The sequence below is a fragment of the Malaclemys terrapin genome, chromosome 2, assembly GCF_027887155.1.
Source record: "Malaclemys terrapin pileata isolate rMalTer1 chromosome 2, rMalTer1.hap1, whole genome shotgun sequence".
Taxonomy (NCBI): Eukaryota; Metazoa; Chordata; order Testudines; family Emydidae; genus Malaclemys; species Malaclemys terrapin.
The window spans coordinates 129495161-129510648 of record NC_071506.1 but is presented as its reverse complement, the minus strand read 5'-3'; the positions used below and the strand labels follow the sequence as shown (position 1 = coordinate 129510648).

Genomic DNA, 15488 nt, shown 5'->3' with positions numbered 1-15488 from the left:
ACCTAGTACTTATAGCAGCACAGCAGGCGCATGCTCTCTGAATGTGCCTGGGATGTCCAGGTGTCTTTTTCCGGGATGTAATAGTATGTTTAGCAACGCAGCAGGTGCATTGAACCTGCACATCCCTAATATATTTAACAGCACAACGGGCATGCTTCAATGGAAAGTATTTGGCATTCTCATCAACACAGTGGGTGCACCTGGATCTATCTGGAATATTCAGCCACTGCAACTAGACTATGAATTTATCCATTACATTAAAATAAATGTTTTTAAATTGTTTGGAGAATGAAAAGAGTTGTTTCCTATAAACTTAACAATCTAACAAACATTTAAAAAAGATTTTAAAAACATTTTAAAAAACATTATTATATTGTGGTAATTATATGAAAATTGGTCTTGTCATTAAGATATTAGATTGGGACTCAGGAGATTGGGGTTTGAGTCGTGGCTCTTCCACAGATTCCCCACGTGTCCAGGTGTCCAGAGGCAAGTCAATCTCTCTGCTTCAGTTCCCCATCTGTAAAATGGGGCAAATAACACTTCACTTAATGACAGGGGTGTTGTGAAATTTGAACACAACAGTCATAGTGAGGTGGTGTATAAGTGCCTCGTACACTGTAAGGTAATAAGAGACCATTATGACCATCTACTCTGACTCCTTGCAGAACACAGGCCAAAGAAACTCACCTAATAGATGCAGACGATTGGAACAATTTACTGGGGGTTGTGGTAGATTCTCCATCACGGAGAATTTTTAAATCAAAGATTGGCTGATTTTTCCAAAAGATCAGCTCTAGGAATTGTTTTGGGAAGTGTTAAGGCCTGTGTGATACAGGAAATCAAATTAGATTATCAAAATGATCCCCTTTGGCCTTGGAATCTGTGAATGGTAATTTACCTTGTTTGTTTGTTTCCAAACTGTTTTCCAATAGCATCCTGGTCAACCCATCTGCACAGATAAAGCTCCATCGAAACACAATAGGCTTTTTTATTGCCAAATCCAAGGTGGAAGTCAGAAGGTAACTTTCCATACTATCCTACAGTAAAATAGTTCTAGAAAAGTAGAGCTTTCAAGAGTTAACAAATGCATTTGGATCTCTTCCTCCACTCCGCTAAATTTAATCCAATTTCTCCCCATTTGCTTTTGTTGCTCAGGGCTCATTTTTACTGTAAAGCCTGCCATAGTGATATTGATAATCCAAAGCTGATTAAAAAATGTCACTGCAGAAGCAGATCTCGGACAAGATCCTTTTCAGGTAATGTTCTGTTCAGACTGGGTTTCAGTTAGAGGAAATAGGAAGCAGCTAGCTAATTCATACCTGATTCTTAGGTTATTGAGCCATCCTCTTTATTCTGTCTGTGAAAACATAGGTTTGAACATTACCCTTTATCCTTCTGAAAGATTGAAGCTGAATTGCATACAATTTATTGAGTGCAGATCTTTCAGATGAATTCTCAGAAGACCTTTAGATCCCATCTACTCTGACTGGACAGTAAAGGTTCCTGTTGCATTTTTATAAGAGCCACATCTCCTTCGCCAGAATTTCCCCTATGCTCATTGTCATACTTGGCATGGGCTGCTGCTCTTTAACTCCAGAACTGGAGTCTGGGGCAATTGCATCTCATTGGTGCTAGATGCGTATAGTTTGTGAGGTGCTTTGGTTTGAAAGGTGCTACAGGATAAACCCAGGGGTCCTTACTCAGTTTGTACTCAATTCCTGTTCAGGCAAAACTCTCATTAAAGTCAGTGGGAATTACCCTAAGTAAAGGTTGAGTATGACAATGAGTAAGGATGTCAGTATATTACTCTATATAAGATACTATCATCATCATAAGACTAGGAAATAATAAAAATGAAGGCAGCAAAGATGTATTTGAGGTTGAGCAAGGATGTATTATAAGATTTAAGGAGTTTAGGCTAAAAATTGGGAACGCATAGATTGGATGGGAAAAACTCCTATTCACGATAATGTCAGTGCAACAGTGGAATGGCTCATTCCCATCCCACCCCAAATTCCCTGGCACTGGAAATGGGATGTACAGCCTTTCAGTAATATGTCACCTGCTGAAATCTACCCCAAGTAGTAAGTGCAAAGTCTTTCAGTCCATTGGTTCTTCATTGGCTTACGTGAATGATTTGATGGATCTCAGTTCATTCCTTAGTGGATACCTGTCCATGCCAAAATGTACATCACTTTGGTCATTACTAATTAACACCCTTCTTGCTTCATAGATTCATGGAGTTCAAGGCTAGAAAGTACCATTACATCATCTAATCTGACCTTCTGTACATAGCAGGCCATTAAAATTCACCCACTTGTCTCTATATTGAGCTCAATAACTTGTGTTTGACTAGAGCACAACTTGTATTATACCACCATGACCAGAAAGGCCATGGAACTGTGATACTCTCCTATTCTCAAAAATAGGATATTCTCTAAAAATAGAATAATGTTGAGCTCCGTTTTGGTGGCCCTCTGGAGCACCCATGCACAGCAGCTATACATACTGCCTGAAATTTTCAAAAGCAGTCTAATGGAAGAGTTGTGTCTAAATCCCCTAGTTTTAGTGAAGAATGTATATGTAAATCTAGACTGTTTTGAAATTCTCAGCCACTGTGTCTGTGTCTTGGATATAGGACTTTTGCTGTACACAGCTGTCAGTCAGGTATCTTTCATCAGCACTCAGCAAATTCACACACACAAAATATATATTTTAAATTAAATCTCCTTTCAGCAGTAGATGGCAGCCAAGCCCCATTATTAAATGTCTGGCTGAAGTGCACAAGGCTGAGATAAAGGAAAAACTCATTCATAGAGAGTCCTCAACAAAACAGGCCATATGAACAAACACAAGCATGCTGACACCTGGAGGATTCCATGTAGGAATGTCATTTATAAAGAGAAATCGTAGCCCATTTTTCAGTCCCACATACTTATTAAAATAGATGCAACTAAAGTCCCCCAAAGCCAGCTGATTCCCAGACAGAAGCTTCTGTATAATACAAAAACATCTCAAAAAGAGTCATCAAGAGACAGATGGACAGACATTGACACTAGAAGAGCTCTCACACCTGATGACTTTTCCTTTTCCTTCCTGTGCAGTTTAAGGCGGTTGGATGAAAGGGCAAGATGGGAATTTAATATAAATGTCGCCTGATAAAAAACAATTGTTTACAGTTCTGCACCAGATAGACTTCAGGGAAACATGTGCTTCAGAGAGATGGAAGTATTACCAGACATAAGAACTTGCTGTCAGTTCCCCCTAGCAAAGGTCCTGATTTGTATCAGTTGAGAATCTGCCCTTATGTGAATTACACAGGGAGTCTGTGGCAAAGCCAGCAATTGAACCCAAATCTCCTGGCATACAGTCAAATGCCTTAACTTGAAGACCATCTTTCCTCAGACTCAGAGGTTTCTCAGATGACTGTTTCTCCTGAAGCTAGTTAGGCTGTTTTTATACCATATCTGTCTTGGCTTACCATACTTTTATTAAGCCTGATCTTCTGTAAAGGCTGACAGCTGCATGCTGTGCCCTCAGAGAGCTGTTTTCTTTCCCACCCACCTCCTGGAAAACAAATCCCCAGATAAGGAAACATCAGTCACTTGGATAAACTGAGACAGGACACTGTAAGTAAACAGAGGCTGGTAGAATGGCAGGTAGAGCTATCTTGTTACCAGGAGTAAATGCACCTGCTTCTAACACACCTGTGTGGTACAATTGCTACTTATTAAAGTTGACAAATGGCCCATGCAAAAAAATGTTCCTTTTCTGCCAGGTATATGTTTCAACTCATGAGACCTGATGTTGTAACTCTTCCCAAACTGTTCTAATCCAACTGAAAGAAGGAAATAAAGGTTTCCCCTATCAGACTGTGCAATGAAGAGCTATGCAGGTCTGAATGCCTCTTCAGGCCAAGTTCCACCCACATACACACATGGGACATTTTTGGACACACATAACGTAGAGATCTTTGCTGAGCCTCCTGTCAGGCTCTGACAGTCATAGGAATGTAGAGTGGAAAGGCAGGCGGCAAGACAGAGACTCTGAGAAGCAGTGGGCCAAATCTTGAGACCTTTGCACAGTTGTTACTCAGCAGGAAGGACCTCAGGATTTGGCCAAGAGAGGATTAGATGGAACATCAGTTTATTCAGAGAAATGATACTCTAGTGGTTAGGGTGCTAGTCTGTGACTTGGGAGGCCTAGGTTAATTTCCCTGATCAACTGCCGACTCCCTGTGTGACACTGGACAATTCACTTGATCTCTCTGTGCCTCACTTCTCCATCTGTAAAATGGACATAATAACACTGCCCTTTTTCACAGAGTCCTGTGAGGATAAAAAGGTTCAAGACTGTGAGATGATCAGACAATTGCGTGAGTAATGGGGTCCATATAAGTGCCTAAGACAGATTCACTTTTCCCTCTATGACTTTTATTTCTAATCAGGCGGAAGAGATTGTCTGGAGCTCTTTCTCTAATCTAAGCGTAACTCACCCATGACGAGCATCCCCCACTCTCTTCCCACAAAATGCAGTTGAACACCCAGGCATAACAGGCTGTGCGAATGTGTATTATACCATAGGACCTAAGGGCTTGTCTACATGGGGACAGTAAAGATATGTCTACACGGAGATTATACTGGCCTAACAAGTTTTTTTTGTTGGTGCAGGAACACCACCTTCCCAAATGAAGTTAGCTGTGCTGACGGAAGTCATCTTTCATAGAGATAGTTGTGTTTACACTGGGGATTATGTTGGTATAGCGATGTCAGTCCGGGGTGTGTTTTTTTTTTTTTTTTTCACACCCCTGTTCGACATAACTATGCAGTTATAACTTTTTAGTGTAGACCAAGCCTCAAGAAAGTTAATCTGAATTACCTTTAAAATGGATTAGTTGAACTAAATCTAATTAAATCCATGTGGACAGTCTGATGCAGAATTATAAAGTGGCCTTAATTTGGTTGATTTTATTTCACCTTGGAAGTGAATTAAACTAAACTGAGCAGGCTACGTCTACACAGCTCCATAGTGTGAACTGGAGGGGTGTGAATGGCAGAGTGCACTGAAGAGCTGTGCTCTAACTGCCCCAGGTGGATGCGGTTGGGGTAAACTGAAAGGTACCTTGTTCATGTTAATGTAGTCCTCCTTCAAACTATACTATAGCGTATAGTGTGCACATGACAGCCATATACATGGCCAATACCCCATAACTACCAGTTAATGCAGTCCTCTTTCAGACAGGACTTTATTATGACAAACAATGTACCTTTTAGTTCACACCAGCAGCGTTCACGTGAAGCAGTTAGAGTGCAACACTTTAGTGTGTTCTGCAATTCATACTCCCACAGTTCACACTGAGTTACGGTATAGACAAGCCCTGAGTTAAGGCCCCTTTAATTCTGAACGAGCATGTCCACACAGGGTTTAACAAATCCACTTTAAATTCACACCTTTGTTAATTCAGATTACTTTTCCTGAGTGTCCCTATGCAAACAAGCCCTTAGTGCATGGTAAAGATATTCACCTTTCAATGAATAAGACAACTTAGCCGATCTAAAGGGAGTTGGGTTCAGATCCCTGAATCAAAGACACTGGAAAAGTCTGATTTAACCCAATGGTATATAGCTTGGAGTTTGCATTACCCAAGAATACATGGGAGGGTCACCTGTTTTGGGGGGCAAAATTTGGTAGTTTTGAGTGAGTTTTACTTTTAGTTTTTTGGTTTATATGAATCCCCTAAAAACCACAAACAAAAAGATTTATTTGAACAGCCCTTTGGAATGAAATCATGAGTCGTATGTAGTATTAGTCATGTAGAAGGTTATCATGTACATACTATACACATACACCATAATATAATACTGTGCTTTATTAGCTGTGTGGTTGTTTGGCTAAACAATTACCCAAACCCCCATTCTCAAGCATTTGTTAAGCCCCTGCAGAACTCTCATATGGCGCGGTGGCCACTTGCAATCAGCATATAAATACAACCAAGGGATATATAAAGAGAGGTAAATTCCTTTTCACTGCCTTTTTTTTCAGACAAGCTGAGGATTCCTCAAGAAACACTGTACCTTCCAGACCGAGAGCCAGTAAAGTCGATGTCTCTTGGGGTTCTTCCTGTTTCAGGTATCACTGCCAGGTAAGAAATTCAGAACTCTTCTTGGTCTTGCTACTGCAGTGAATATTTGTGTGGGAGATGAGAATGGCAGGTGTTTTCTTTCAGGATGGAATTAAAAACCCTTTGCACCTACTACTTTTTGTGGCATTGCTACTGGTTTTGATTGCAATAGATGGTTTAATGGCTCCTCCCTGCCTTGATTAATTGAATGGCCTCGTAGAAGCTCAGTTCAGCCCTACACACATCCAGCTTCTCAGTCCATCAACCCATACTCTCCTCAAAGGGCTCAATTCTGCAAGATGCCAGGCATTCTGAACTCAGCACCTGACAAAAAAGTGCTCAGCACCTTGCATGCCTGGAAGGTTTAGCAAATGTGGACTCTGGTGCAGCATGGGAAAAGGATGATATAAAGCTGAATGGCTTTGAATCCCAGAGAACCCCCTGACAGCAGTCCCACTTGTCTAACCTAAGCACCAGCCTGAATCAGTCTGCTGACCATAGTGGTGGCAATACCACCAGGGGAGACCTTCCCAGGTTTCACAGTCTAAATTCCTCCAGCTGTCTCCACTGGATATATGGTCATCAGAAGAATTTGAACATGGGCACCACACTAGAGACCTCTCCTGCAGGGATTAAAAGAGTCACTCCAGTTAAGCTAGATTGTGCTACCTCTTACTCACATTGAGTAGTACTTACTTTCCCAAGCAGTCCTACTGACCTTCAGTGGGACTGCTTATTGTGTAAGATGCTACTCAGCCAAGTAAGGGGAATCACTATCTGATACTTAGCTGGCAGCAGTAGTAGGCTGTTATACTGTGATGAACCATGCACTAGCGGGGGATGGAGCACATATTGGCCAGAGTTGTTATACAAGGACTTGTGGGGAGTACACAAGATCCTGGCCAGGGAGGAACACACATGTCCATGCCCATGCATGATTTTGCTTAGTCATAGCAGGAAAGTCCATTAAATGTAGATCAGCGTCTTCCATTGTGAGTTAAGTATTCTTTAATGGGCCATTCACTTGAATAGTTCCTTCACAATGTGCTGGCTAAATACCATGTGGGTGCTACCCAGAAGCAATCAATACATGCATAATCATAGCATAATCATATTAAGCAAATCATAACTTTTCCATTGACACCTTACTTGACACACTTTGTATAAGATTTGTTGCAATTATATAACAGTGGTAACAACAATGATCTACATGGTCATATTTTAATCAGATATCGTCACACAATCTTTGTCACTTTCCTTCTACAAAGGCTTGAGATCTAAGTCGGTTAACAGTTCATGAACACCAGAGACCTGGAGAAAACAAATCTTAATAAATACCCCCCCCCCCCCACACACACACACACACAATCCTTTTGTCTGTTTTGACAGCAAAGACAAGCATTGGCATAACAAAAACTCCAGGGTCTCCTCTGGGTAGCTTTGCAGCTCGGCAGCTGTCCCCAGCACTTACATAGGATCAGAACAATAAAACATTGTTCATTGCTCCTGCTCTACAACCAGTTAGGTCAGTTGTAAATATTGGAACTGCATAGTAAACACATACACACACGCTGTTAGACTGTGCTGACTCGTTAAATATAAGTGAAAACACAATTAATTTATAACACGTCTCTTTCCCCTTACATCCCACAACATAATTTACAAAAAAAAGAGCCCTCACAACCTGCTGAAATATCATTATTAAAATGTGCCTGAAAAGTCAATTATGCCAGAGGGAGGTATTCAAGAGAAGTGAGTTTCCATACTCTGGCATTACACCTTGGGGATTAGGAATTTCTTATTTATTTATTTTTCCCTGCGATCTTTGCTGCCGCTTAACGAAAAGGAACACAAATTTTACTAGGAGATGTTCTGTAATTCCCTGAAGATGCGGCCAAATACGCAAATACATAATTCCCTTCCCCATCAAGATTCTCCCTCACCATCAAATCACAAAAGAGGCAATGATGTCCCATCTAGCCAAGCCATCGTATCCTACACAAGGTTTTCGGATGTCTAGATTTAAATGCCACCAGGGATTAGACTTCCACTGCTTCCCAAAGGAGGACATTTTACAATGTTACAGTTAGTAGTAGTACTTATTATTGGCATTATAATAGTGCCTAGAGACTCCTATTGAGATCAGGAGGCACTGTGTACACACATAGTAAGAGACAGTCCCTTTTAAAAAGAGCTCACAGTCTAAATGGAGAAGACAGCCAAAGTCTCAGACTATGCGACAAAGTTTTGCTGGCATAGCTATGTCATCTATGAATGGGAAAAAAGCATACCCCTAGCCAACAGAGCAATGCTGGCGAAACTTCTGGTGTAGACACAGCTATGTCAACAGAAGAGTGCTTCTGTCATCTTAGCTAATGTTGTTCTGGGAGGTGGTGTGGTCATGCCAGGAGAAGAACTTCTTCTGTCTGCTTAAGCTGTGTCTCCACTAGTGGGATCTGCTGGCATAGCTATGCCAGTGAAGGCTCTGTAGTGAAGACAAGCCCAAAGGGAGGGGCACACAGAGAGGGGAAGTGATGTGCTCCTGACAACTCTATCTAGCAGAGTGTGTATCCGCTTTGTGAGCTTGGGCACAACAATTCCGTGCTCCGGTAACTTTCTTCTCTTCTTCTTTGGTTCACGTCCATATTCTCAGCAATGACAATGGGGCCAAATGAAGTCTTTTCCATTCTTCATTCAGTTTCTATTGTCTAATATTCCACAAGTGTTTGACCCTGACTCCTTGGAGGGCCAGGCATGACCTTCTCTAAGTGGTTGCCACCACTAACTACTCTCGCTAGCTTTAGCATGCCAGCTGAGGTAAAGTACCAGGGTGTGACACTGCAGTGTACATGCAGCTATTTGGACCCACTAGTGAGAGCTGAGTGAGTGGCCAGGACCAACTGCAAGCAAACCACCCCCTACAGCTGTGGCTGCCTCCTGTGTAGGGGCACTACCGGTTGAACTCACTCCGTACATCCTTAAAGTCACTTTCCAGGTTTCAACATTTGGTTTTGTTCTGCACTGGAATCAAACAAAACCTTGTGCATGTCTTTGCAACAGTGGAATTGAGTGAACATGCCTGAGCGTTTCCATCCTGGGCTGCTTAGTGAGAGGATGACTATCACACTCCATAGCACAGAGGTTAGGTTAGGGTAGCGGCCTGCAATGTGTACAACCCATGTTTATATCCCTGCTCTGCACCCCAAATGCAGCAAAGCAGGGATTTCAGCATGGGTCTTCCACATCCCAGGCCATTGCCCTGACCCCTAAGCAGTAGAATGTGTCTCCCTGGCTTGAGCCCTGGACCAAAACCCTTCTTGACAAATTGAAATGTCATCGAACTAGGGATCCTTTGCACCTCCATTGGGATTTTAAAAGAGGATCTATGGAAATTTAGGAGCCCAGCTCCCAGTGATCTTCAGTGGGAGCTGGGTACTTAGCTCTCAGATGCTCCTTTGAAATCCCAGCCCTTGTGTTCATGCACAGAAGTGCTCCAAAAGTTTTCCAAACTGGCTTAATACCATTAGGAGTATGCTCTGCTGCTGCAGCATTAGAAGCCACTTTCTCTTGAACCACTGCAGTGCATATATGGACACAGACTAACTGCATTGGTTCACATTGTGTACCAGAGGCTGTTCAAAATCTTCAAGATGCACCACTTCTGGGAGCTATGGTCAGAACTTTAGGATAGATGCCAAGAGGGCATTGCAGTTGAAATGATTTAGGGACAGTGCAGTTGTGGATGAGGGAATATGCAAAGGGTCTTAAACCAATTCATTCTAGTTAGTGTAGATCTACTGAACTGTTCATGCTTAAATCAGTTCAGTTACAAATGGCTCTATTCCCTACTGTAGACAAGAACTTAGAGATCACATTACCCCTTGTTTTTGAAGGTTGCAGGACTTGGGGACTTTTAAAGCACTTAGTTTTAAGCACTCCGTAAAAAAGGTGCTCAGATACCACTAAAATAGACTCCATCTAAGGAGTGAGAGAGAGAGAAGGTAGAGTAGGTACCCCCCAAAAAACAAAAAATTCAGGAATTTTTAAAATATGTTAATACATTTTCAGAACTCTTGAAATGTCAAAATCAGCAAACTTTTTCACTGCTCAAAAACTTTTCACTAGCTTCATATTTAGTCAAAAACTCTATTTTTTTGATAAAACACTTGTGTCTATATTTGTCGGAAGAGGGTTCTTTGTCGCAAAATGTATTTTCAATTTAAAATTTCATCAAGAACCTGAAATTCAGAAAATTTCATGGAGGTCCAGATGGAGGGAATAGGGCAGGGTCACTAACCTCAAAACCCACCAGGCCCAGGCCTTGCATAGATTTTTGGTTGCATGCAGAGCTCTGATTAAAGATTTCTTTTCTCAAACTACACATACAAAACTCAAATACACACACATACACATTTTTTCACCCAAAATAGATCACCAGGAAGTGGGTCTTTATATCCAGGAAATTAACTTAACTGGTGCCATTTCACAAAAGAAATTCTATAAAGCTGGGCTATAAGTGAAAAATAAAAACCTGTTAGGATCCTGAGACACTTATGAGTCCTTCCATCAATACATTTCCTTTACTAGACATGGTTTTTCCACATGTTCTTGCCTATAGGCATGACAAATTTAATGGTGTATTTTTTGCTGAGTTGATGACTCTTGTTTTTCATTCCTGCTCTGTTTCTAGATAGGTACTAAAGAATGTTTGTGCATAAGATCCCATATTGCGGCTTGACTGTGCTGTCTCAGGCTCCTTTTTGTCCTGGTTGGGAGATCGTTTAGCCAAACAAAGGATTAATAAAAACTGAATGAGATGAAAGGGAAAACCAGGTTAAAGAACCAAATTTTAGTTCCTCTTTAATTGAAACTTATCTAGCATCTGGATAATTGTTCCTAAAAACCTGCTGAGTTGCGAAGCCTACGTTAGGACTTGTCAGTTTTTAATAAATTTTAAAGACGTAAGATCTTATTCTTTGATGCTACCCATCACATCTCAATCCAAAGGCAAGGCAAAACAAAGCAATAATGCTAAGCACTCCAGCATTCAGCTAATCTGGCAGAATGCATCGCGATCTTTATGAATGTGTGTGAGGGGCTGTGCGGGAGCTCGCGAAAAGGTCACTGGTATTTTTGGAGCAATAAATCACATAGGGGAAAGATTTGCATTTTGGCTGTATAACATCCAGGGCCGGATTAGAGAGAGAATACTTTGAAGTAATATTTCTCTGCTGACTTGTTTTATTAGCTTCCTTTAAACATGTTACATTATTGCTTATAGAATTTCATTTACTTGGATTGGCAGCTTGATAAATATGTCTATTGGCGATGATTTGGATTGCTCTGGGCATTAATATTATTAAAACCTGTCACATGGAAATGTCTGAAAGATGACTTACTGTAAAGATTACAGCATGAAATAAATCATACAATGGTATTTGTTACCGTTTATGGCCTCTTGGAGCCGAGTCAATCCCTTTTTATGTTGCATTATTTTTCAAGTTTTTATAGCCTTATATTATATATCGCTGTCAGAAATGAACAGATGGGGTGTCAAACACAAGCCTTCTGAATAATTCTCACCCTCGGGTTATTTGTATGAAGGACAAATGTAAAACTGTGTTCTCAAGAAAAGGGAGATAGATAGAGGTGGAGAAAGTGTTGTTACAATAAGCAAGATCCTTTTTGTCAGCATGCACTGTGTGCTTTTAATCCCTACCTGGCATTTACCCTGAAGGAGCAGGGGTTCTGGGAAAGTTTAGCTGCCTGTGTTTCAGTCAGGGGGAAAACCTAACTTACAAGTTAAACAAGTTTCACTTTCCCTTTGTTTTTCTGTTGATGGAAATGTCAGTGGGTGTTTAAAGCCATAGCGCAACCTCAGAGGGTTTGGATAAACATGAAAAGTTTGGATGCTTCTCCATGCCTCTTTTGTCTAGGAAATTTTGAGCCTTCCAATGTCATTTGGAAATTGGAATTTTAAGAGGAACAAGGAATGAAAAACAAAGTTAACCGTTCTGACTGGGTTTTTGGAAAATGTTTAGTAGGCCATTTGTTATTTCATCCATGTTTTCCCAAATCTTGTTTTGAAAATCTGATTCGCCGTATGACCTTAAATGAAGAGTGCTGGGAGACTGTGGGGGAAAGATGGGGGTGGGTAGACTCATGTGAAATTACCAAGTGTGTGGTGTTTTTTTTTTTTTTTAGTATTTGTGAACCTGATCTAAGGCAGGTTTTTGTTTTGTTTTGTTTTGTATTTTGGGAAGTGAGGGTATTATTTTGCATTTTATTCTTTACCATAGAGTGGAGTCTATGCTTCATGTTGTGTATTAGCAAAAAGTCCTTGTCTGTGTCAAGAGGACAGATTAGATAAATTGATAGATAAGATCAGCTGATAAATGCATATGCAGTTCATTGGACTTATCTGGACTGAAGAAATCAGGCGGGATACATTCAGCTATATTCTCTTTCTCTCTCCACAACCCCTAAGCCGCAGAATCCTGTAAGGGAACCCAACACAACTCAACCTCAGCTCCAGCAGCATTTTGTTAGTTCCTCTTTTCCTTTATAAAAGATTTTTTGAAACGTCCTCATTTATTATTCTAACACAGCACCGGGTGAGTGCTTGGAGCTCTGATGTCTTTTTCAGCTTAAGGATAACTCAACCAATAAGCCTTAAAGCTCAACAAACCAGTGTATGAGACATTAGAGCCTGGATCAAGTGGTGATATGGTATAAGAGACTTAGTGACAGCTCTAGCTGTGCAAAGAGTGCAAAAACTGTCTAGAGATGCCTGGTTTAGTGACATCATAAATCTGTTTACATATAAATCTGGTTCATTTACTGGTACCAAAACACAAGTACCAAATTTTTGCATAACCACTAATGAGAAAATGTCCATTTGCATCTGGAAATTTAAAGACATGCTATAATTTATAGAGGAGAAATCCTGTCCCCATTGAAGTCAATGGGAGTTTTGCCACTGATGTCAATGGGACCATGATTTCACCAACAATTTACTTTTTGACTTAAACTCAGCTGAAATCTGTAAGTTGGCCTCCGTATCTTCTTGTCCCTGCTCTCCAGACAGCAGGACATGCAGAATGTTATGCACAAAGAGGTGACAACTACATCTGTGTGGGAAATGTTTTTTTCTATATTGGGAAAATATTAGAAATTTAGAAAAAAATGTTCATTTCAAATCAGGATGAAAATTGAAAATCTCAAATTTTCACAAACCTGTGAAAAACTGAAAAAAAAATGGTTTGGGTTAATTGATACATTTTATTTAGGTAATTTAGGAACATTTTGTTTCAATCTGGATCATTAAAAAATACTATAATTAGCCCAAATTTCAAAAGGAAAAGTCATCGTGAACTGGGAAGTTAAAATTTTTTGTTTCAAAAAACATCAAAAACTGGACTTTTCAAAGATTTCTAAACTATTTTTCCAAATCATTTTCAAGAAATTAATCGAAACAAACCCTTTCCTGCAAACAGTTTCAGTTCTGAGGAATCAACATATTTTGATGCAAAAACAGTTTGCCAAAAAATTCCCAGCCAGCTTTAGTGCTATTTCAACCCCTGCTGTCTGCTGATTTCCTTGTTTATTCATGCATTTCACAGTCCAGTACAAATCTCCCTTCCTTGTTTTTAAAGATGCCTATGGACTTATTCCAGCCAACCTCACAGACTTCATCTCTCTCAGCTCCGCTTGCCATTCTCTTCACTCTGTTTCTTTCTCTCCATCTTGCCACTGTTGGTGAGAGAGCCTTCTTCTCTGCAACTTCTGCTACTCCCTGCATTTTCCTACCTCTTTTCAAATCTCATGTGAAAGCATAATCTTTCTCTCTCCCCTAAGCCTCTTTATTCCCTTCTCTCATGTCCATTATCAAGCCTTTCCAAAGAGTTTTGGGCATATACTTACTATGCAAAGTTGCTTTGCACAGCGTAATGAGAGTTGTTCCCACCATATATTGCTCACTCCATTTCACATTGTACAATAGTATTATCGCTTTAAGACTTTGCGTGACTGACTGTGTGAGTTCTGAGTGCATAAGGATAAGTTTCATAATTAGCTTTCCCTGTGAACTTGTGCAAACCAATCTATTTCTAATTTGGTCAGCTCCTGATTTTTAATGAGGGTGCAGAGAGTGACTGAAGTCTCTGGCAGCATGCACTTTGTATTTTAATTACCTACAGTAATTCTGACAATTACACAAAAGTCATAAATCATATTGTAATGATCCATTTAAAAAAAACTGTTTACTTACTGTATGGGGATTTGAGTTAAACAGGTATGCGGTGGATTAACAACGAACTTGAGCTCCTTGGAGTACAAGGCAGCCATATTTTGTTGGTTGAACTGGTGCACTGGCATGTGAGAAATACTGGTAGGAAGCCTCTTTTACAGGGCCAAGTCCTGAATTCCTTAGTCTGCCTGGGTGGAACTCAGTCCTGTGCAGAGGGCTAGCCACAAGGCCTATGCACCGCTGAAGCACTCAAAATAGTGCCTACGCAGGACTTAAATGGTGCATAGGCCTTGTGTGGGGTGAATTTCACCTTCTGTGCTCAATCCTCGCTCAATAAAACTCCTCTTTGTTTCACTGAGTCCAAACACCCATTACTCCACCAGGTATGTCTCCCTAAGAGAGAATGATTGTTTTGTATTGAATTAAATCCACCCCAGTGCAGAAAGCCAGCACCAGAGCTGCATGCCACTTGTAGAGGACTCAGAGCAGTCCGTCTCACATGCTAGAGATTCAGTTAATCTAAAAATCATGTGGTATGCTGCTGTGTAGCTGGGTCCCAGCTTTTGCTGGATATCGGCCTTACTGAAAAATCACTCCTATCATCGAAGATCTTGACTAACCTAAGTTCTGTTCTTTAGATTATTTTGCTGTTAATTATGTCATGATAAGTGGGGGGAAGTAGCTGATGGCACTAAGTTACAAATTATCCCAAATGTTCCCAGTCACTATTCTCCTGCAAACTTTGACAGGTTGGAAGTGATTAGTACAATATTGCAACACTCAACATGTGTTTACAAGACAGTGATCTGTTCCACGATGGCTTCCAGATGTGTGAGTGTGTGCAATTTCATAATTCAACAACAGATTCTGTTGCCCTCCACAGATCCCCCATCAGGCTGTTCAGAAGCGCTGCTGATAATTAAATTAACACGCTAAGTAGCCATGCAAATTCTGATAAGCAGTGACCAAAAAAAAAAAAAAAAAGAGGGAACTGTTGAGAAGCTCTCAGAAAAACGACAAGGTTGTCATTGGAGATTATTCGTCATTATGACCAGATTTGTTTTTCCCTGTTTGCCAAGTTCAACGTTGTTCCTTCATATATATCAAGTGCTTCGG

The 15488-nt window shown here is 40.6% G+C and overlaps 1 protein-coding gene across 1 annotated transcript in view; it reads left to right on the top strand.

Annotated features, from left to right (window-relative positions):
• The window catches only part of KCNU1 (potassium calcium-activated channel subfamily U member 1), a 74488-nt gene that overhangs the window by 22405 nt on the left and 36595 nt on the right, over positions 1 to 15488 (top strand). The window contains exons 14-16 of the mRNA XM_054019623.1: positions 936 to 1022; positions 1159 to 1259; positions 6046 to 6145. Of these exons, the coding sequence (XP_053875598.1) occupies positions 936 to 1022; positions 1159 to 1259; positions 6046 to 6145 (288 nt within the window). The remainder of the gene's footprint in view (positions 1 to 935; positions 1023 to 1158; positions 1260 to 6045; positions 6146 to 15488) is intronic.